Raw genomic sequence first — 25,004 nt, 5'->3', positions numbered from 1 at the left:
CGTGTTGTCGTGTGCCACAGGACACGTGTATAGCTAAGAATGCCAGGCCGCCGTCAACGGAGGCATTTCCAGCAGACAGACGACTTTACGAGGGGTATGGTGATCGGGCTGAGAAGGGCAGGTTGGTCGCTTCGTCAAATCGCAGCCGATACCCATAGGGATGTGTCCACGGTGCAGCGCCTGTGGCGAAGATGGTTGGCGCAGGGACATGTGGCACGTGCGAGGGGTCCAGGCGCAGCCCGAGTGACGAGTGACGTCAGCACGCGAGGATCGGCGCATCCGCCGCCAAGCGGTGGCAGCCCCGCACGCCAGCACGCCACGTCAACCGCCATTCTTCAGCATGTGCAAGACACCCTGGCTGTTCCAATATCGACCAGAACAATTTCCCGTCGATTGGTTGAAGGAGGCCTGCACTCCCGGCGTCCGCTCAGAAGACTACCATTGACTCCACAGCATAGACGTGCACGCCTGGCATGGTACCGGGCTAGAGCGACTTGGATGAGGGAATGGCGGAACGTCGTGTTCTCCGATGAGTCACGCTTCTGTTCTGTCAGTGATAGTCACCGCAGACGAGTGTGGCGTCGGCGTGGAGAAAGGTCAAATCCGGCAGTAACTGTGGAGCGCCCTACCGCTAGACAACGCGGCATCATGGTTTGGGGCGCTATTGCGTATGATTCCACGTCACCTCTAGTGCGTATTCAAGGCACGTTAAATGCCCACCGCTACGTGCAGCATGTGCTGCGGCCGGTGGCACTCCCGTACCTTCAGGGGCTGCCCAATGCTGTGTTTCAGCAGGATAATGCCCGCCCACACACTGCTCGCATCTCCCAACAGGCTCTACGAGGTGTACAGATGCTTCCGTGGCCAGCGTACTCTCCGGATCTCTCACCAATCGAACACGTGTGGGATCTCATTGGACGCCGTTTGCAAACTCTGCCCCAGCCTCGTACGGACGACCAACTGTGTCAATGGTTGACAGAGAATGGAGAACCATCCCTCAGGACACCATCCGCACTCGGTCCTACATCCTACTGAGTCGATGCCGTGCGCATTGTGTAACCTGCATATCGGTTTGAAATAAACATCAATTATTCGTCCGTGCCGTCTCTGTTTTTTCCCCAATTTTCATCCCTTTCGAACCACTCCTTCTTGGTGTTGCATTTGCTCTGTCAGTCAGTGTATATAGATTTGCATTTCTTTTTGAAATGCTTTTACACTAATGAAAAGTGTATCACAGACTACCGCGCGCTATAAAGACAAAATAAATTTACCTTGTTTCGTTTCCCTATAAAAACTCTTACAAACTTTTAACCCATGTTACAACAACTACTGAGCTGCTGGCCGGCCGTTCCAGCTCCGGCCGCCTCGTAAGTTTGAAGTTCTAAAAGGAATATAGTCTTTTACAATTTTAATCCAATTCTTGATATTGTATTTAGACCCATTCAAGACCGCACCTTCTTTCACCATCTCTGCGTTCCACACAAACACATTTTAGCAATATAAATTATTGAAAGTTCACAACTGCCGGGCTGAGTGGCTCAGACGGTTAAGGCGCTGGCCTTCTAACCCTGACTTGGCAGGTTCGATCCTGCCTCAGTCCGGTGGTATTTGAATGTGCTCAAATACGACAGCCCCGTGTCGGTAGATTTACTGGCACGTAGAAGAACTCCTGCGGGACTAAATTCCAGTACCTCGGCGTCTCCGAAGACCTTAAAAAGTAGTTAGTGGGACGTAATGCAAATATTATTATTATTATTATTATTATTATTATTATTATTATTATTATTATTATTATTATTATTATTATTATTATTATTATTAAAGCTTACGACTAATACAGCATTGCAACAAAACAACTTGCCACAATACATATGTACATTAATAGGCCTATATATGTTACTATGAAATGCGATCGTAGTTCTCAATTACAAAAAAGATAAAAGGTACAAACGAACTCACCTCTTTACAGCAAGCTTGAGAGATCCGTAGTGAAATTTGGATCCCCTGTGATCCATTGCTTCAGCCAGTAGGTCATCGATGACTTTTCTTTGGGCATTGCCGCAAACACACTTCTTCTTCTTCCACTTCACAATAAATCACAACACGTTCTGAACATAAAGCGTACACGTGCAACAGTTCGCATCGAAAGGAAGGTACAGGGCATATGGGTTGTGTAACATATAGTTCGACCGTTGCCTACGAGATACACAAGGCCGGGAAATACAGCACACTAGATTCGTCCTCTAGATACTTCCGGCAAGTGCCGCTAGAGTTCTCTTTACTGATCTGTCTCGCCCGCTCATTGCAACACGTTCGAATATGAAAAATTATAAAAATTCATTAAAACTAGTAATTTCAGAAGGCAGCAAACAGATATGAGATCAAAGGTAGACCAAGAGCAATTGTTTGACTTATTTTCTACAACTTATTTCTTACAATATGCTTAAACGAAATAAGAAATTCACGAAAGCAGGGAAATTTGATAGCGAGTTTGTCACTTCTTACCGATTACTTTAATTGTGCCTCAGAGTATCCGATAAGCGGATGGAGGTTGCGGTCATAAATAACTTTGGGTTTAATCGTCCTTTCACCAATTATCAGCGATCCAATCTTTTCCTCCGAACATCTGATATTTTGACATTCGTATTACCGAGCTCGATAGCTGCAGTCGCTTAAGTGCGGCCAGTATCCAGTATTCGGGAGATAGTAGGTTCGAACCCCACTGTCGGCAGCCCTGAAAATGGTTTTCCGTGGTTTCCTATTTTCACACCAGGCAAATGCTGGGGCTGTACCTTAATTAAGGCCACGGCCACTTCCTTCCCACTCCTAGCCCTTCCCTGTCCCGTCGTCGCCATAAAACCTGTCTGTGTCGGTGCGACGTAAAGCAACTAGCAAAGAAAAAAAAAAGACATTCGTATTGAAGCCGCTGTTTGGTGAGCGATGTTGTGCCCGTTACGCAAATATTTAGCGTCGTTTCACCGCATTTCTCTTTTTTTCTTTCCGTAAAATTAAATTTGTGTTCGCCTCTGTGGTGTAGTGGTTAGTGTGATTAGCTGTCACCCCCGGAGGTCTGGGTTTGATTCCCGGCCCTGCCACGAAATTTGAAAAGTGGTACGAGGGCTGGAACGGGGTCCACTCAGCCTCGGGAGGTCAACTGAGTAAAGGTTGGTTCGATTCCAACCTCAGCCATCCTCGAAGTGATTTTCCGTGGTTTCCCTCTTCTCCTCCAGGCAAATGCCGGGGTAGTACCTAACTTAAGGCCACGGCCGCTTGCTTCCCTCTTCCCTGCCTGTCCTTTCCAATCTTCCCATCCCTCCACAAGGCCCCTGTTCAGAGTGGGGGAGGCTGCCTGGGCGAGGTACTGGTCATCCTCCCCAGCTGTATCCCCCGACCCGAAGTCTGGTGCTCCAGGACACTAGGCTACCCTTGAGGCGGTAGATGTGGGATCCCTCGCTGAGTCCGAGGGAAAAACCGACCCTGGAGGGTAATCGGATGAAGAAAGAAGAAGAAAATTAAAATTCGTTCTAGAGAAATAAAGCTCCTAAATGACCAATTTTAGCATGATTTTCAATTTGGTTTGCTTTTTGGTCAAGTTCAGATACCGTAAAACTTTTTTTCTGATTTCATTACCCGTATCCTACTTCTCAATTTACAGATTATTTTCTGTAATCTGGTATTTAATTTTCTCATCAGTAGGCTATATTTTTTTAGCTTTAACAGAGATACTCGTAGACTTTCCTTGATACGGAAACGAGACTTTTACTCCTTTTTCGTTTGTGGCTGACGTATGAAGATATGGTATGTTCATCGTTATCTGAATCGGAACTTTTACTAAATTTTGATAGCAATACATCATTTTTGGGAGCTGGACGCTTCCTGCGTTTGACATTTTCCTGTTTGTGAACAGGATACACAATGAAAACAGAAGGAAGTTTGATTGATGTGCTTACGCTGAAATCTGTTCTGTGAGAAGAATTGCTAGGTACCTAAAGAGATCCTACTGTATCACCTTGCGTAGAAATAGTTTGCTTCCATTCTCCTTTAAACCGCACTCGGAAGGGAAACTATGGAACGTCAATTTTCATGCTTTTTTAGTGTCATCCGAAATACAGAGAGGTACACAACTATGCACCTTCTTCTCAACCTCACAGACACTCACCAACAGAAACAATATTCACAATAAATTGCACAAAATCAACACAGCACAATTACTCCGCATATCACAATGTTAAAGTGAACACGGTCGGGCCGCTTTTTCAGCGACAAATTAGTAGCTATGTCCCGGCTTTGTATATCTCGTAGGCAACGGTTCGACGTTGACTGTTTCTCGCTTGCGGTATGTCTTAGGAGGGGTTGAGGTCTTCGAGGTTTAATTGTTCCTTGTTTCTCCTGATAGAAATTTCCCTAGAACTATTTCTGTTAACTTCTAAGAATTCCCAGTTTTGTTCATGGGGTAAGCAGATATTGAGAAAAGAGAAGATAATTCTTTCGAGCACACTAGCTGCAATATAATGCACTGGAAGAAAATCGGCTGTTTTAAAATACAGTCAAAAGGCATAAAATAGGCAATTATACTTCAAATAGGCACAAATGCCTGAAATAGTCATTTACAGATACAATAAAAACAACGAAATATAGCTAAAAATATCCTAAAACGGATTTATATCTCAAAAGCCTAATATTCTGAACACAGAAATAAAATAGGCAAATAGGCAAATTCCCATCTCTAGTTATAACGCACTCACTTGGATTTGACAACCTTTACATTTTTCAGTCGTTCTGTTTATAGCATAATTCAGGATCGCTACAGGATGTCGCTCCTCTTATACAGCCTGTCTCGGATATATATCACATCAACATATACAGCCTGTCACAAAATTTCCTCTCCATCCAATTGCAGGGCCTTTTCTCTTCAGAGTACTTCCCACATAAAATACAGGGCTAAACACTGTCTCAAACATTCTTCCTAATTATTCTCATAAATATTTCATTTCTCATTGCGATCAATTTCTTTCCAGAGCTTGATCAAATTTTAAGTACAAGTCATCCCATAACCAACAACTTCATAATAATCACAAAGTGGCTTGTGTAAATTTTTCCAGACCTCAGGAGCAAAATAGCATGCCATGATTCTATCTCTCAAATACATGGTGTCACAAAAATAGATTTCCAAATGCCAAAAATTATCTCACTTCATGGGATTTTGATAAGAAACTGTATACATTGCTCACAGAACTGTTGAATGCATTATTATTATTATTATTATTATTATTATTATTATTATTATTATTATTATTATTATCTCAATTTACTCCTAGCTTGCTTATTATTATTATTATTATTATTATTATTATTATTTGACTTTCACACTTATAATTATTATCTTCGCCTTATCATTATTACAACTTTTACCAGTGTAAACATACTTAACCGATTTTTATTGTAATATTCAACTTTATATTTTAAGAAAATTAACAGTTTCATGCATCGTGGCTACACATGACTGAAAATCGCACATACCGTGTTTCCTGGCACACTTTCTATGGACATGACACAAAATCATCATCGCAACACATGCCACATATACAACGTGGTGTCATGTTTTACTAACTAATTTAAGAGGACAAACATTTACATTTCTAACTACAAAGGCATAATATTGGAATTAGAGAGACCTGTAATTGTGCTGATTGATGTGGCATCATTTTGGCTGCATTTAGCAAGCCAGCAACCTCCGACTTAGTGCCTCATAATGATAGGTGGCATTCTTCACTTAAATACTAACTTATCAATTACACTGACTCTGCACTTCTTGATGCAACGCAAATTAATTCTTCTTCTGAGGAATTATAATGTAATACAATAACACTTTGAAACATACAGAAACGAAAGATATGGTGCACAAAATTATAACCTCGCTCACTGCTTGGACCGCATGAAGCTAGTCTAATGGCCAGATGTTCGTTCCTGTGTATCCGTGGGAAGAGATAATGCTCGTCTCACCTCCTCACCTGCAAACCAAATGTTTCCCCCATGGTCAGGTAACCAAAGATTGTGTTAACAGACTAGATAGACAGACAGACTTTAATCTCCTTTACAGAAGTTCATTAAAACCTTTGTAATCACTAATACACGGTATCACAATGTTTCCATCGCACTGTGATCAGCATTGCTGTTATTTAACTTTAAGTTTTCCCAACTTTTGCCTTTCCTATTTCTCTCAAGCCAATATGGTTTTTGAGATCCCAAGTTTAACACCTAGTTCTTGAATTTTTGTAAGTTCTCCTCTTGATTTCAACTGTCGCAGGTTCATCCTCTCGGACCGATGAATGCTGAGTGTTTCTCTCACAGTCAAAGATTACGAAATCTAGGGACACGGCACAGCACGTCCCTGAGTTGCACAATCATCCCATCTTCTATACGCTAGACCGATTTTTCTGAAACTCACACCAGAGATTCCGCCTATTTTCCTAATCACAATGCTGTTGTTTGTTGATTTCTCCTGCTTCTTTCACGGGCATAATTAATTAATCCCATGGGTGACTTCCCCCCCCCCCCCACCATTCTGAATGGATGACCTCGCCTCGTGCGGTCCCCCCCTCTCTCAATAGACAGGCAAACTTCTCTCTGGGCATGATTAATTATATTTCTCCCTGTGAAGTGTGTTTCATCAAATGATTCCAAAATTTCTTATTAAATATTTCCTCTGTAATGACATTGCCGAAATCTCACCCAATAGGGGTTATTAGCCAAAATATTATTATCAGTTTCCTGAGGTTTTACAAAATGATCCATTCTTGCAGGGGCGTATTCTCCTTGAATGCAAGGCATTCATTGCATGCGTTATGATAACACAAAGAACTGTCTGATGTACGATTTTAGGTTGTTTCAAGTCAAATATTAACGATTTCATCTCTCAGAAGTTCAAAAGGTCCGCGCAACTGTACTAGTTCCGTTGCTTGACTACGTGTGGTGCTGGTGTAGTCTCGCCGTCTTCTCCACTCTAGGAAGAAAGAGACAGCAAATGGAGGAGTTAAGGATGTAAGGCTTTCAATCTTAAAATTGCATTCGGTGGCAGACGTAGTTCTGAAGCCCTCCGAACGATGTCGCTGCAATTGAAACTTGGTCAGAATTTGTCACCCCATACCCGTGCTACCCTCTGCCATCTGTTAGCAACTTGGAGAAAGTCGGCATGTTTACAGCGAACGGGACCCACAGATTACTCCCCAGCGAGAACCCAACGTGACGAAACTGACCAATGCCACTGGGGTGACTTACCTCCAGTGCTTCAGTTGTGGCTAACTAGTGAGTTCATTGTGTGTTTTGCTGATTAATGAGTTCATTCTGTGTGTGCTGTTCCTGTGCTATTCGTCGTTTTCGGTGTTTTATAATATTTTGCGCACATGTGGTATTAACGATGGATGAGTCTAAAACGGATATAATTGTAAATCAGTTTGAAAAGTCATTTACTGGCCGTTCGTTTGATGAAAAGATTCAAATAGTTAGAAACCTCTACCTTCCCTCGTAAATTTCTTCTTCTTCTTCTTCTTATTCTTCTTCTTCTGCTTACCCTCCAGGGTTGGCTTTTCCCTCGGACTCAGCGAGGGATCCCATCTCTACCGCCTCAAGGGCAGTGTCCTGGAGCTTCAGACTCTGCCCCGGGGATACAACTGGGGAGGATGACCAGTACCTCGCCCAGGCGGCCTCACATGCTATGCTGATCAGGGGGATGGGGATATTGGAAGGGATAGACAAGGAAGAGCGAAGGAAGCGGCCGTGGCCTGAAGTTAGGTACAATCCCGGCATTTGCCTGGAGGAGAAGCGGGAAACCACGGAAAACCACTTCCAGGATGGCTGAGGTGGGAATCGAACCCACCTCTACTCAGTTGACCTCCCGAGGCTGAGTGGACCCCGTTCCAGCCCTCGTACCACTTTTCAAATTTCGTGGCAGAGCCGGGAATCGAACCCGGACTTCCGGGGTTGGCAGCTAATCACACTAACCACTACACCACAGAGGTGGACCCTCGTAAATTTAAAAACAGAACATAAGAATTGTGTACGCACGCTCAATCCGGAAACTTACAGTAAAACTGTTTGGCTCGAGTTCACCTACATGTAATTAGGGTGAGTAGAATTGAAATTTAATTAATACATTGTGTTAACTGCACGGTTACTAGTTGCATGCCTCAGTGGAGATTCCAGGATACGCCACTGCATTCTTGCTCGATGCTTTGGTCACCTCCTTCTGTGAGTAACAAGCAAGGAATATCAGGCTAGCTATTTACAAAGATGGATTCATGTTTTCGCCTCTCGCAACTGGTCCTACGTAGCCATGCAGCGGTTCTTCTGCAATAAAGAATTATGGGCTCAGTACAAACTGAGGGTGTATTTTATAGGCTATCTGATAGTGGACTCGTCAAAACGTAAAACTTGGAAAGATAGCTTTCAATTTAAAACCGTAACAAAGCACAGGTATCTTGCTAGTACTGTATAAGAGAAAACATAAAAATTCTTTGAACCAGTACAACTACATATCTCTAATTTGGTAAAATATGTGTTTATTTATAACTAAATGTGAAATCTACATTTAATAAAAATAGAATCAAAGCTGAATACGTTTCAAAATTCAGTCATAACTTCCCTTAATATTTTCTGCAGGAAAGAATTCAAATTTATTTTCAGGAAGAGTGAATTCAGCATTGTAATAAACAAAGACAGTCTGCCTCTGTGGCGTAGTAATTAGTGTGATTTGCTGCTAATCCCAGAGGCCTGGGTTTGAGTCCCAGCTCTGCCATGAAATGTAAAAAGTGGTCTGAGGACTGGAATGGGGTCCACTTAAGCTCAGGAGGTCAATTGAGTAGAGGGGGTTCCATTCCCACCTCAAGCACCCTTGAAGTAGTTTTCCATGGTTTCCTCCTTCTTCTCCAGGGAAATGCAGGGATGCTAACAAACCTAAGGGCACGGCCGCTTCCTTCCCTCTTTCTTGCCTATCCCTTCCAATCTTCCCAACCTCCACAAGGCCCCTCTTCAGCATAGCAGGTGAGACCGCCTGGATGAGATATTGTTCCTCCTCCCCGACTAGCAGCGACCAAATGTCTCTCACACCAGGACACTGTCCTTGAGGTGGTAGAGGTGGGATCTTTCACAGAGTTTGGGAGAAATCCAACCCTGAACTGTAAACGGATTAAATACAGTAATAGTATAATAAACAAGGACAAGGAACTTATGAGATGTCATTAATGTCTGCTTTAATAATGACTTCACTGTCATTCTCAAGGTGTCAATTACATTTCTGATACTTACTTCATTCAGTTCACTGCCAATATCAATCAGTCAATACTGATCAGCATTTAGGACAGTCGCCCAGGTGGCAGATTCGCTATTTGTTGTTTTCTTAGCCTTTTCTTACATGATTTCCAAGAAATATGATATTCATCGAACATTTCCCTTGGTAAGTTATTCCAATCGCTAACTCCTTTCCTATAAATGAATATTTGCCCTAATTACTCCTCTTGAATTCTAACTTTATCTTCATATTCTGATCTTTTCTACTTTCAAGACACCACTCAAATGTATACATCTACTAACGTCATTCCACACCTTCTCTCTACTGACAGCTCGGAACATTCCACCTAGATGAGCAGCTTATCTTATTTCTCCCAAGTCTTCCCAGCCCAAAATTTGCAACATTTTTGTAACGCTACTCTTTTGTCAGAAATCACCCAGAACAAATCGAGCTGCTTCTCTTTGGATTTTTTACAGTTCTTGAATCAAGTAATCCTGGTGAGGGTCCCATACACTAGAATCATACACTAGTTGGGGTCTTACCAGAGACTTATATGCCCTCTCCTTTACATCTTTACTACAACCCCTAAACACCCTCATAACCTAGTGCACAGATCTGTACCCTTTATTTACAATCCCATTTATGTGATTACCCCAATGAAGATCGTTTCTTATATTAACACCTAGATACATACAGTGATCCCCATAAGGAACTTTCACCCCATCAATGCAGTAATTAAAATGGAGAGGACTTTTCCTATTTGTGAAACTCACATCCTGACCCCATTAATCATCATACAATTGCCAGCTGTTCATTTTACAACATTATTCAGGTCATTTTGCAGTTACTCACAATCTTGTACAGTAACTCATTTATTACTCTAAACAGAATAAATTCATGTGCGAAAAGACTTATCTCTGATTCCACTCCTTTACTCATATCATTTTATATATATATATATAAGAAAACATAAAGGTCCAATAATACTGCCTTGAGGAATTTCCCTCATAATTATTACAGGGTCAGATAAAGCTTTGCCTACTCTAATTCTCTGAGATCTATTTTCTAGAAATATAGCAACCCATTCAGTCACTCTTTTGTCTAGTTCAGTTGCACTCATTTTTGCCAGTAGTCTCCCATGATCCAACCTATCAAATGCTTTAGACAGTTCAATTGCGATACAGTCCATTTGACCTGAATCCTAGATATCTGCTATATATTGCTGGAATCCTACAAATTGAGCTTCGGTTGAATAATACTTCCTAAACCAGAACTGCCTTCTATTGAACCAGTTATTAATTTCACAAACACGTCTAATATAATTAGAAAGAATGCCTTCCCAAATCTTACATGCAATGAATGTCAAACTTACTGGCCTGTAATTTTCAGCTTTATGTCTATCACCCTTTCCTTTATACACAGGGGCTACTATGGCAACTCTACATTCACTCGGCATAACTCCTTCATGCAAAAAATAATTAAATAAGTACTTCAGATATGGTACTATATCCCAACCCATTGTCTTTAGTATATCCCCAGAAATCTTATCAATTCCAGCTGCATTTGTAGTTTTCAAATTTTGTATCTTATTGCAAATGTCATTGCTGTCATGTCCAGCTCATTGGCTGAATGGTCAGCATACTGGCCTTTGGTTCAGAGGGTCCCGGGTTCGATTCTCGGCCAGGTCGGGGATTTTAACCTTCTTTGGTTAATTCCAATGGCCCGGGGGCTGGGTGTTTGTGCTGTCCCCAACATTCCTGCAACTCACACACTACGTATAACAGTATCCTCCACCACAATAACACACAGTTACCTACACATGGCAGATGCCGCCCACCCTCATCGGAGGGTCTGTCTTACAGGGGCTGCACTCGGCTAGAAATAGCCACACAAAATTATTATTATTATATTGCTGTCATAGGAAAATAGCCACACAAATACTTCTTTACTCTTAGTCACCTCCTCTATCTGGACATTATCATTGTAACCAACAATCTTTACATACTGCTGACTGAATACTTCTGCCTTTTGAAGATCCTCACATACACACTCCCCCTGTTCATTAATGATTACTGGAATGTCCTTGGAAACTGTTTCTGCCTTAAAGTACCTATAGGCCTACATACCTTTCTATTTTTTGATAAAATTTGTATGACTGTCAGTTATGCATGCCGTCATGTTATCCTTAGCTAGATTCCATTTCCTAGTAACTTCCTTCAATTTCTCCTTACTTCCACAGCCATTTCTAACTCTATTTCTTTCCAACCTGCACCTCCTTCTTAGTCTCTTTATTTCTCTATTATAATAAGGTGGGTCTTCACCATTCCTTACCTTTAAAGGTGCAAATCTGTTTTCACATTCCTCAACAATTGCTTTAAGCCCATCCCAGAGTCTGTTTACATTTTTATTTACCATTTTCCACTGATCATAGTTACTTTTTTAAAACTCCCTCATGCCTGATTTATCAGCCATATGGTACTGCTAATAGTTCTACTTTTAAAAGACCTTCCTTACCAAGCTTCATAGCTGCAGTCGCTTAAATGCGGCTGGTATCCAGTATTCAGGAGATAGTGGGTTCAAATCCCACTGTCGGCAGCCCAGCAGATTGTTTTCCGTGGTTTCCCATTTTCACACCAGGCAAATATTGGGGCTGTACCTTCATTAAGGCAACATAAAGCAACTTGCAAAAAAAAAGACCTTCCTTTCTATCACATTTATTTTTAACTATGACAAAAACAGCTTCGGGATCACTGATACCATCTATTACTTCGGTTTCTCTATAGAGCTCATCTGGTTTTACCAGCACCACGTTCAGAATATTCTTGCCTCTAGTTGGTTTCATCACTTTCTGAATCAGCTGCCCTTCCCATATTAACTTATTTGTCATTTGTTGGTCATGTTTCCTGTTGTTCACATTACCTTCCCAGTTGATATTTGGTAAATTCAGATCTTCCGCTATACTCACATTCCTTTCCATGTCATTTCCCACATACCCGATTTTCTTACCAAATAATAATGGCATCAAATTGAAATGTCTGCACACGGTAGCTGAGGCCATACGATTATTATTATTATCCTTAATCAGCGTCAGCGCTACCCTTTCCCAGTCTGGCAACTCCAAAGACATCAAGTTGCCTATTATCTTTAGAAATGAGCCTTTCACCTCGAATTTCATGTTTGTCATCTTAAACTTTTTCGTAGCTTATAAATTCTTCTTTCACCAGAATGAATACTCTCCTTCCTACCATTCCTATCCTATCCCTACGATACACACTCCAGTTCCGTGAGAATATTTCTGCATCCATTACATCGTTTCTCAGCCATGATTCAACTCCTATTACAATACCTCACAGTATATATTAAATTACTTAGTTCTATTCCTTTATTTACAATACTTCTACAGTTCAGCACTAACATTTTTATGACATCTCTGCTTGATTTCCAGGTCCCTGTTGCCTTATCACCGCTCCTTAGGCCACCCCATTTCCCTGAATGTACCTCTCTATTACCCTTCCAATCATATTTCCTAACTTATACGTACCAATGCTGTTTAAGTGAAGGCCATCTGAGCACAGATCACTGTCTCCTAACCACCCATTAGGATCTAGAAATCTCACTCCCAGTTTCTAACATACCCACTCTAAAGTCTTAGTTAAATCCCCAATCACCCTCCAGTCAGTATCCCTCCTACATAGTATTCCACTGATAACAATCTCCACTTCCTTAAACTCCACCTGTGCTGCTTTTACCAGTTCCCATACATCCCCAACTATGTTACTACTTATACCAGCTTGCCTTACGTTGACCTGCCTCAACCTAATTCCTGGATAACACTCAAGCCTGGTTCCCTTTCCTCCACACACTTTTCCCACATGTCTTACAATGGAATCCCCCATGACCAGAGCCTCAACCCTATCCACCTCAACTGATCCCCTTCCCTCCTGGTCAGCCCTATCTTTACTGACAGCTGCAGAATCTACTTCCTCTCTTTTTCCCTCCCATGACCCTGTTTCACCTGACTTTTCCTATCCTCTACTCTACATTTCCCTTTCCTACCATTTTCATTCCTCCTATTTCCACACTTCTCAACAACAGTTACCTGTTCTTCATCTTCCTTCTGTTGTTCCACCTGCAGTGACTCGTACCGATTTCTCACAGACACCTGTCCTGAATTATGATCCTGAATAGAAACCTTAGCCTGCAATCTCCTTCCCCTTAGAACACTGGACCACCTGTCTTCTACAATTCCTCCCTTTCCTTCCCCTCCCTCTTTAACACCTACTGTATCCTGTACATTGTTTGAGGGAGGCCTACCTTCTTTCCTGTCTTCTGAGAGAATCATAATTATCTCCCTCAAACTCTCCAACTCCTCCCTCATACTCCTTAATGCCTGGCCACACCCACAGTTCTTACACTTGCACTCCTTAGCCATTCTTTACGGAAAGATGAAATGAAAAGGAAAAATAAAATAATGATTATGTGCAAAAAAAATGAAAAGGAAGAAATATTGTCTAGGATAGTACACAAAGATTACACAACAATAAGGTAATTAATAAACTACTACACTACAATACTACTTAGTTGTACTCTATTTTTATCCTACAACACCCTAACAGGATAAAAACTGCCATTAATTACTGAATACTGAAAGGAATACACAAGAATTACACAATTCTAAACTCCAGTTAAGCCTGTACCCGGAGGTACACCTCAACACCGCTCATTCAAAATAAGCACCTTAATAAACTCTATCGATCCAATGGTGAAACTGATACTACATGAACTTGGAACTTTAATCAGACGATGTCACCACTGAAATATTAAGTAATTGTGTTATGGTGCTATGATGAAGGCTCGGGTTTGACTCCTGGTATCGCAACCTGGTCCGAATCTTTAACTATGTAACAAACTTTTCTAAAATGTAAATCTTATTTCGGCTAATGTAAAAATTTCATAAAGTCTTTAACTGTAAATCGGGGATAGAGAGCAAGTTATCCACTTGAGTTCCCCTTTCATCTTGGTTTGAGGTGACTACGTTTTCGTAACTGTTTTCTTCCTGTAATGTATTAAAGTTAGTTCCATGCGAGCCACCTTAGTAGTTTGGGAATAGCCCCTGTTTCATCGGCCGAGAGCCCTGTAGGTTTTAATTTTTCATTATCTGGGAGCGCAGTGTACGCCTCCATTCAGTTTGTGTTCGAGCCATTTATTTAACCTGTTCTCTTCCGCAAAGGCCCGGTATGTTGGGTACTAGATACCCCTGTGTAAGACTATTTCCATTTGTAATTCATGCCTTCTGAGGCCAGAGAGTGTAAGATTTTGATGTAATGTTGCCTCGTGTAGGCTGGAAGAAACTGAGAGCCTGTTAGCTCTTTTCAAAGTTTTGTAATAGTGAAGAGTGCGTCTGGAAGGCTAGATATTGTAATTTAGGGAGCAAGTGCTCTTGAATTAGGTAATTTCTGCCCTTGACCTAGTTGTTCCTCATTTTGAATTGAAAATTCTGTAAAATTGAGCTCGTAGCTCAGAATTGTAAACTAAGGGCTTGAAGCCCCAAATCTGTAAATATTCACTAATCTTGGATTGTCCAAGACTTGTTTCAAGATTGCTAATTGTACCTGTCATGTTGTTATTTGTTAATTTTTGAAATTCTTAAAGAAATATAATCTTTTAGAAACTTTAATTCAATTCTTGATATTGTAGTTAGATCCATTCAAGCCCGCACCTTCTTTCACCTCTCTGGCTAGGCCAGAGATGACATGCGGCTCACCAAACTTAGCCCTTGGGATGCTATGGATCAATTGGAGTGAAGGAAACGTTGCAAGAAGGCAGGCCCCACATAAATGGGAAAATGAAAAGGAGATGATGATGATGCTGATTGCTGACTCTTTCTAAAATAAATGTTAGGAGAAGCCTTTTATTTCAGAGCAGTGGGTTATTAAACATTTTCTGGTCACACTCTTACACATTAAATTGAAGGTTACATTTTTAAAATGGAGGTCACACTTGACCATTACGTTATATAGAAACAGTACCATTAAGTGAGGAATACTACGAGTCTGAGCGTTGTTTGTGATAAGTGTCATAATGTGTTGTTGTTGGTTCTACTGTGTTCAGAATGGGCCTGTGTTACCTATGAGTTGTACCACTGTATGAGAAACACCATGGGTCTACATTGCCTGAGAGTAGTACTACAATGTGCTATGTGAGAAACACCCCGGGTTTGGCTGGTGCCCGTGATTAGTACCTCTATGTGAGGAAAACCATTGGTCTATGTTGCCTGAGGGTAGTATCATTATGTGAGGAACATCATGGGTTTGTGTAGCCTGTGGGCATTACCATAATGTTTGATACAGCGTGGATCTACGTAGGTGCTTTGAAAAGTTCTCGGAATGTACTAGAATTAAGTATCTTACCTCGGTGGAACTGCTTTTATTTTTCAACATAGTCTCCCTGTAGACTACTGCATTTGGTCCAGCGATGTTCCAATGCCTTGATCCCATCTCAAAAATGAGATTCCTCCAGGCCTGCAAAATACCTCTCCAATTCGGCTGTCAGTTCTTCCCTTGTAGAAAATCTCTGTTCACCGAGGAAAATTTTCAGCTTGGGGAATAGATGAAAGTCTGATGGTGCCAAATCAGGTGAATAAGGTGGATATGGCAACAATTCGTACCCCATTTCATGAAGTTTTGCCATGGCAGTAACACTTGTGTGCGACGGAGCATTGTCCTGATGAAAGATGACCTTTTTCCTTGCCAAACCAGGCCTTGTTTCGCGTATCCTGTAGTTGGTCTAGGAGGTTTGCATAGTATTGCCCCGTAATTGTTTGGCCAGTAGGAATCAGGAGAATGCCTTTTTCATCCCAGAAAGCTGAGGCCATGACCTTTCCGGCCTGTCGTAAGAGGCGACTAAAAGGAGCGACAAAGGGATGGTGACATTAGAACCATGAGACTACTTGTGATTAGTACTATTACGTGCAGAACACCGTGAGTCAATGTTACTTGCTACTAGTAGCACCTTGCGAGGAAAACAATGGGTCTACGACCGGGAGGACTGACTTTGGCTGCCATTTTGAATCTGACAAAACTTCGACCAACTTGAGTGATCAAATCTAAATTGGAAGGTGCAGGGTCAACAGGTGCAAATGCAACACTTGTGACCTCTGTGCAATTAAAGATGCAGATGTCAGTCCTCTTTTTGCTACATTTTAATTTTGTCTTCATTAGTAAGGAATTTCACTACTTTTTCTGTATCCATAACCAGGCTATCATATGACAAATATGCACAACGTTTATTGTCCAACGCTAGTCAATTTCATATGATTATGTTCCTAATCCAGATATAGGCTACCATATCATGCAACAAAAATTTGCTACACTTCACTATACCACTGAACAAAAAATAAATTTGTAACTTCTGAATGGAATGCGAAATACAAGCACAAACAGGCTCACTGTATTATTCAGCAATCTTGCTGCTAACTGGCAAGCAAAACTGAACATTCTTGAGGCTAACGACTTGCTCCCTGAAGTTCAACTCCTGTAAAGTTCAGGAATTCAAGGCCTTTTCCCGTAATCATGCAACTGTGGTGACAGCTATTATCCAAGTTGGAAATCACATTTCTTTCACAAGTGATGACAAATAACATTTTCAGGGCTAGGAAATGTGAACGTACTAAATGGTAATAGTGAAAATTTGTGATGTGATAAGCAAGTTATTTTTATATACAGTAGATTTAATACGATGAGAATGAGGACTTTGAATTTATGACATGCTAAGCAGGACTTAATAAGTAACGCACTAACAAGGTTTCACTCTATTTCATCTAGAAACAAATCATCATACTGAACAGGTTAGTTCAGTATTGGTTGCAAGCCCTGTACTTGTGAGACAGGTGTATTCAAATCCCCCATTGGCCATCCTCAAAATTGTTTTCTGTGGTTTCCCATTTTCACCTCCAAGCATAAACCAGGATGGTACCTTTATCAAGGCTACAGCTGCAGCTGCTTCTTTCCCATTTATAGCTCATACAATTAATACAGACAACACCTTCACACTGCAGTGCCTGTAGCTCACTTCATGGGCTGTACTGGGAAGGGGGGATCATCATTGTCATTTTCTCTTTTCCAGCTCCAGCTAGGTCTCTAAGTCTCATTAAAATATGTTTGTCTGCGATGTGGTGATATGCATGCAAACATACCATATATCAAGAGTTTATTTTGAATAAAATATAGGCAAATCACTCTTACTTTATTTATGCAGAAAGCTGTTGCAGAGTATTGAGGATGTATAACATTTTCAGGGCTAGTATAACATTTTCAGTCCATGTTTGGACTGATGTCTCATTGTTCATATTCTGTTTCTAGTAACTGGTGGGGAGAGTCAGATTCTGTGACTTCTCTGAATGCTCTTGTGTATCCAATGTTCTATTTTTGAAATTATGGATGATTTGTTCAATACAAAATTTTAGGTATTTGGTGTATTTCAGTTTGAAAATATCTGAAAAGATCAACATGTTAGTTTATGGGATGTTTGTAATTCAACATAACTGTGTTGATTCATTCCAGGCTTATGCTTTAAATCGGCAGTAGTCACAGGGTGAACGATTGTCTCACTTTTGGATTTCTTCGTATGTGATTGTACAGTGAGCATGTGCACATTCCCTCCCTCTCAGGTATTCCTAGTGGGGGACATTACCAATCACAGTCAAGTTGCAATCAAGTATTTGCAGTGTTTGGGTTAGTGAAGTTTTTGTGCACGTCTGCAGATAAGGGATAGTTTTGCTCACCTGTGACCACAAACATAAACATCTTTTAGCTACCAATTGCAGTTCCCCTGCCTTTAAAAAAATTGTTAATTGAGTTAAACATTGGGAATAGATTAGAAGAACAGGTCTTGAGATAGTTGGATGAGGTGCAGGATTAATTAAGAAGAAGAGAAGCAGCAGGAAATGATTTTTATTTTATGCAATGTTGGATGATGGTTGAGCTTGTGACAGCATTAGTGAAGACAAATTGGATAATATTGAACTTAGTGATCACAATAGCGCTTCAGATATATCTGATGATGAACTGTAAGATAACTAGATTGTGCCGTGTCCAGTATTTAGGGAAAGACGGACAAACAACTTGGAACATCCATTGTCGACTGTCTGTTGCAAAAACAAGACACAGGAGCCTCATTAGATGTCTGCCTGGATAAAAATGTGATGAAAAACATGTCACCTCCCCCACTGAAGCATGGAGATAGTTTTTGTTGAGACTATACAAAAAACTGTAGAGTGTACTAACAAACAAATGTTTAAATTGTATTAAAACTATGGATGAGAAAAAGGCATTCGAAACACTGACTCTGAAGAAATAACTGCTTTATTTGGTCTGTTCTATCTTCCAGGTGTTTTGGAAAGTTCTCATGCAAATGCAGAAGATCTTCGGGGTGACGATGGTGCAGCTCAAGAACTTTTTTGTCTCGTAATGTCACTGAGACTTTTCTACCTCCTTATCCAAGTTCTTTCGCTTTGACGACATCATGACCAAGAAGCAGAGAAAGAAGGTGGATAAAATGGCTCCTGTTCACAAAGTGTTTGAGGATTTTGTAGAGAAATGTCAAGCATACTACAGGCCTCTTGAGTATGTTACAGTTAACAAAATGTTAGAAGTCCTTCAGAGAAAGGTGCCAATTTTGTCAATTCATGCCCAGTAAGTCCGCCAAGTATGGCGATTTACCCTGGAAAGCAGCCTGATTGACCTGTCTCAGTAGTGAACACCCCTGCAGAAGTTGTGAAATGACTTGCAGAATCAAATGACAATAGTGGACTGAACATCACAGTTGATCATTATTTTACATCAGTTCCTCTGACCTTACACTTGCTATCAGATAAGGGACTAACTTTAGTTGGAGCAGTTAGGAAAAATAAAGCAGAAATTCCATCAGCTTTCCTCAACACAAAAAGACCAGTGCATTCAACCATGTTTGCTCATGGCAAGGATATGCAACCATACATAAAGGTGAGAACACTGATGAGACAACAGGTGAACTGAGCAAACTTGAAGGCATTCCGTTTTACTATATGACGAAAGAAGTAGATATCTTTGATGGCTTATGCTGTCACCAGAAAAACTAACAGATGGCCACTGAGAATCTTCTATACTCTGTTAGATATTGCCGGGTTGAACAGTTACATCATATTGAGATTCAACACAGACAATAGAGTGTCAAAAAGAAAGTACCTCAAAATGTTAGCTCCCAAACTTTGTAAACCACATCTCACCAAAAGAGCTTCTACTGATGGCTTACACACTACATTATGTCTCCAGATCTGGAGGGTATTAGGAGAACACCAACAGCATGCAGTACACCAAGAAAAGAGGATAGGAGAAAGGCAGAAGTGTGACTTCTGTCCAAAGAAGAAAAATTGCTTGACTGTAATACTGTTGAGATTGTTCGGCGACTATCTGCAAAGAACACACCTCAGCCGTGTTGTGCTTCAATGCAAAGTGCTTGGTGAGGAAACGGAGCAAGTTTGAAAACCAAAGCTGGTGTGTAAGGAGGAAAAGTGCTCAACGTTTAGAAATACTGTGTGTTTTCTAGTGAGCAGCAAACTATAGAATTGAAACATTATTGCAAAACTGCATTGTAGTTGGCCATTTTATATGACTGTTGATTCCTTGAATAATAGTACTCTAAATACAAGCCGTCAATCAAGGCGAGGAAATATCTCACCCACAACCACTAATGTGACAATAATATTGCCCATATACAGTAGAAGTCCGCTATAGCGATTACGATATTTAACGAGAACTCCGTTTTAGCGACGATTGTTTTCTGCCCCTTCAAAATTCCTATATTAAACAGTGTATCGTCCTTCAGTTACAGCGAGAGCCCTATCACTGACGCATCCGTTATTACGAGCGATTAAGCGCGCGCGATTATCCCGTTACCGATATTTATGCACCCTGCGATGAGATTGCATAAGATCAATTACCCTCGGCATCGTTTCCTCGCTTTGTGCACTAGCGAGTTCTCTCGTCGACATTCGAAGGCGATGTCGAAGTCAATTTAGTAATACCCGTTGTAAAGAAAATTCGAAATGAAAGAGAACATATTTTCGTAATAAATGTGTAAATTACGTGTCCGATAACGGTTGTTAACTCGTTAAAAATTAAGGCTGACTAAACGACAGCTTAATTTTGAGGCTAAATACTGCAATTAAGTAAGAATGGGATACACGTCGAGATATGGCAGAGTGCTCAATTGATTTCTGAGGTTAGTTTATATTTTGTCGCGTCTGGTTAAATTACGGAAAGGCTATTACGAAAATTTATAGCGAGAAGGTTATCATTTCTCTACTGGCGCTTGAAATATGTTTTCATCATACGTATAGTACGGTTCGGTTAGGATAGGTTGACGCTGCTTGAATAAGAAAACTGAAACGTTTGCTACAAAATGCGATCGATCATCTTCGGTACGGTACCGGTATAGTTTTCATACTTTGTGCATTTGCGAGCTCTCTCGTTGACATTCAAAGGCGATGTTGGAGTAGATTAGTAATACCCGTCGAGTGCTGTTCTCTAAAGAAAATTCGAAATGACAGAGGATAACACGTTTTCGTAATAAATGCGTAAATAACGTGGCCGATAGCAGTTGTTAACTCGTTAAAAATAAAGACTGAAGTAAACGATATCTTAATTTTAATGTTATATACGGAAATTAAGTAAGAATGGGATACGCCTCAAGATATGGCAGAGTACATCACTGATTTCAGAGGATATTCGATATATTCTCGCGTCTAGTTAAATTTCGAAAAGGCTATTTACATGTAAAATTTTCGCGAGTAGGTTATCATTTCTCTACATGCGTTTCAAATATGTTTTCATGATGCCGGTACGTATACGGTTAGGTTAGGTGACGCTGTTTGAAGAAGAAAACTGAGGTGTTTGCCACAGAAACCTCTGGAGTGATATCGTATTTCTCCGAATCCAAGACTTTTTTCCTCAGACTCTCGTGCGAAAACTCAAGGGTTGTTGCATTCGCGGCCTAACAGTAAGTTAATGGATACCACTGGCAACGCGGTAACCACGCTGCTTCTTTTCACACGCGCACAGAACTCGTTGACAATAAAAGACCGCCTTTTTACTATACATCGCTAGCAGCGACAACCGGTTGTACAGTGTAACGTCACTGGATCTCAGAAAATAGTGAAGAGAGAATGGTGTTCCATTGGTCTCTATAAAAACGTTTCTCAAATCTGCAGAATGGCATCAAAACACGCGACCCTTCGAATTCTTAGAAAGGCAATGGCTACTCGGTGGCGGAGTTATAACGCGTCTATTGTACTTGACGCTTAGTAAAATTAAGTTTTATAGGCAGCAGGAATATTTTCGTGATGGATAATCGTATTGTAAAGATACGTGGAAAAGGTATTGCCGGCAAATTTTCAATGGGTTCTAGTCGATATTATGGTGCCAGTTTCAAGTTAATGGTTATTAAACACTCGCAAATGTAGAATAATTGTGCAGCCGCAAGAAAATACGGCACAGCCTATCTAAAGCCAAAATTTGGTGTTAGCGTGAAGACAAAGAGCTAAAAAAATGCATACTGTACAAAAAATACATTCATTGGTCCGCAACAAGGAAGGGCGTTTTAAGGAAGTCCAAGATGAAATTGTGAGGTATGTGCATGAAAAACGCAAGGGCGGAATGGCCATACCGTAGTGAAATAAACTCGTTCGTTGACCTTCAACGTCCGCGATTAGGCCTATACAACGCTAGCCGCTGAATTTGGCCGAACCCGGCAAGCCAGACAAGCGTGTAGCGGTAGCCGGTTATATCTGACGCTGAGTAAAAGTAAGTTTTATAGACAGCAAGAATAATTTTCTGATGGATCGTCGTATTGTAGAGACGCATGGAATAGCTATTGCCGGCAAATTTTCAACGGGTTCTCTTCGGTATTATGATGCCGATTTTAAGTTAATGGTCCTTAAACCCGCGGAAATAAAGAATAATTGTGCAGCCCCCCCCCCGCCAAAAAAAAAGAAGAAAAAAATACGGCATTACGAAAGTCAATGTTCGGCGTCTAAAAAGTCTAAAAATGCGTAGGCCTACTGTACAACAAGGCATTCATATGATTTTACAAAGTACTTTTTGAGCCTGATTTAAATTTTTTGACGGAAAAAGTGGGGCTCATCTTGGATTTGGAGAAATACGGTATTATAGTTTTTTCAGAATGAAATTAAACATACACTTTCATGTAGTATCGGATTTCGTAAAATAACAAACAAGTAAGCCGTAGTGTGGTTATCATCTGCGGAAATGCAAGATTTTAACAAACTGATTGCTGTTTCATACCAATTTTAATGTGCATGGGGGTTTTTCCGACTTTTATGCAAAATCGGATATAACGATAATGCGTTATAGCGAGTACATTTTCGCTGTTATGATTTCTCGCTATAACGGACTTCTACTGTATTTACTGAATTGCAGTGCTTTTCATAAAATGTACATATTATATTCTTTATTTTTCCAGCATTGGTATTTTTTCTTACACAGAAATTTAAAATATACTTCAGTACAGCTAATTAAATTATTACTGCTGTTGAGACCAATATTTATATAGCACACAGTTACAGAGGTGAGGGAAAATCTCACCCATGACCACTTACCTGTAAGAGAGAGCACAACCACTGCGGGTTAATTTTCTTAATTTTTATATTACTTTCAACATTTAGAAATCATAAATAACAGTTATTTACTCACCTTTGCTGACCTCTCAGCCAACTTGCAATTATCATTCCTTTACAGACAACATCCACAGGTATATAATCCATGCGCACTAAATCATCATGATATGGTACATGTATAAGGCCCATGGCACCAGCTACCATCAGTCCACTTATACCATTATAAGAGTCTCCCCAACCCGGCATAGGCTCTGCTACTGTGGATACCACTTAAACAAAGAGAAAACAGATTTTAATAAGGATAGGCCAACAGTGATCTTAACTACAACAAATTCAACTTAAGAAATGAGATTATCAAACAAAAGTAGCACAAAAGCATATATCACAAGCTAAGTATAGAGAAAATAAGTGATTCGTTAGGTAAGGATAGAGAAGATTCACTCATGACTTTGAAAATACTGCACACATGTGTCTTAGCAGTTTCTGATGAGTGGTGCTGTATAGTAGTATCCTTCCTAAGTAAGTGTCATTTTATTTTTGAAACAATTAGTTATCGCTCAGCAGCGGTAGTTTTGAGTGTGTTGAGTATGTGTTACTGTACAATTGTTGGGGATACCTAAATATTATGAGCAATGAACATTCACTTCTGCTTCAAAATGGGGAAACATTTACGGAGACATACCAAAGAATGAAGACAGTTTATGGTGATTTGCCAAGATTGAAAAAGCATAGCAGGTGAAGTCAAATGTGAAAGTGTTGATGATGGTCTTGTTTGACTATGAATTCCTCTCTAAGGATAAACTGTTGGTATTACCTCAAAATCTTGAGATATTTGTGAGAAAATGACAGGATTAAAAGACCAAACTCATGGAGAAACAACTTCTGAAGCCTCCATCAATACAACATACCAGCTCATGCATCACTTTTGATTCGTGAATTTTTGACAAACATGAAACAATTGTGCTTTCCCATCCACACTAGGCCTACACACCTGCCTTTGCCCTAGTAGACCTTTTCTATTCCCCAAACTGAAATTCACACAGAAGGAATGACGATTTCAGTCAGATGAAAAGATCAAACTGAAAAAGCAGGTGGAACTGCATACAATTCCCCAAATTACCTACCAGAACTGCTTTCTAAAGTAGAAACAACGTTAGGAGTTTTGTGTTAGTAGAAGAGAGGAATATTTTGAAGGGGCAAAGCTAACTAGGCTGCAGATAAGCTCCCTAAAGAGCTATTTTCTTTACAGGCCTTGCACTGTATAGATAATGTTTGTGGAACAAGCAGGTGAACAGTTATAAGTTGCCAAAGAGAGCAAACCAGGAAGAAGAATACGAACACACACAATGAAGAGCATGAAACACTAGTATGGACAGAAGAAACAAGTAAAAGAAGAAATAAAGACAAATATGAAAACCGAAAAGGACAGCTACGATACTCATCGGTGGCTTAGAAGAAGAAGAAAGGGAGAGTTCAACAAAGAGACCAGTGTATATATCCTTTACCTTTTGAGTTTTAATGTGTACCCTTGTTAATCCTTTTGCTTGTTCCACATGCTCACACTAACTTGTCATTCTGTACTTTCTGCTGTATGTCCCTGTCCTCTTTCACTACATCCTATCTTTGATAAATTATATATGTCAGTCAGTGGGAGTAAGTATTTAAAGGAGGGTTTTGAGTATACAAAAATTCTTTGTAGCATTACATTCTAGCACTACCTATTACAACTTCAGGTGTATCAATGTATAACTGGCCATTCTTGAAAACTGGCTGATATACGTAAATGGAGACCTACATATTCCAGCATTTCCTCTTGAGCTTTGATTTGACAACAACTATAAATTTCTTAAGAAGGAAGCCGTACATTCCAGTGTCAACTCAGTTACATGTAACTTAAAAGCTTTTCAGTCTGTCAAGCACACAAGTTAAATGTAGATATTATTACACTATAACATACCGGTGAAAAAACTATGAAATCAGCTACATAAGTTCATACCTTATAAGTATTGGAGAGGAACAAACAAATGCAGAATCAACTCACATATA

General features: G+C 40.4%; 1 protein-coding gene across 2 annotated transcripts in view; it reads right to left on the bottom strand.

The window, feature by feature from the left end:
- The window catches only part of LOC136856746 (fatty acyl-CoA reductase 1), a 324,691-nt gene that overhangs the window by 106,182 nt on the left and 193,505 nt on the right, over nucleotides 1-25,004 (bottom strand). For both annotated transcript variants that reach the window (XM_068224950.1, XM_068224951.1), the window contains exon 6: nucleotides 23,035-23,227. In XM_068224950.1, coding sequence (XP_068081051.1) covers nucleotides 23,035-23,227 — 193 coding nt within the window. The remainder of the gene's footprint in view (nucleotides 1-23,034; nucleotides 23,228-25,004) is intronic.

This window comes from Anabrus simplex, chromosome 1 (assembly GCF_040414725.1).
Source record: "Anabrus simplex isolate iqAnaSimp1 chromosome 1, ASM4041472v1, whole genome shotgun sequence".
NCBI lineage: Eukaryota > Metazoa > Arthropoda > Insecta > Orthoptera > Tettigoniidae > Anabrus > Anabrus simplex.
Note: the sequence above shows the minus strand (reverse complement) of the source record. Positions and strands in the feature narration are given on the sequence as shown.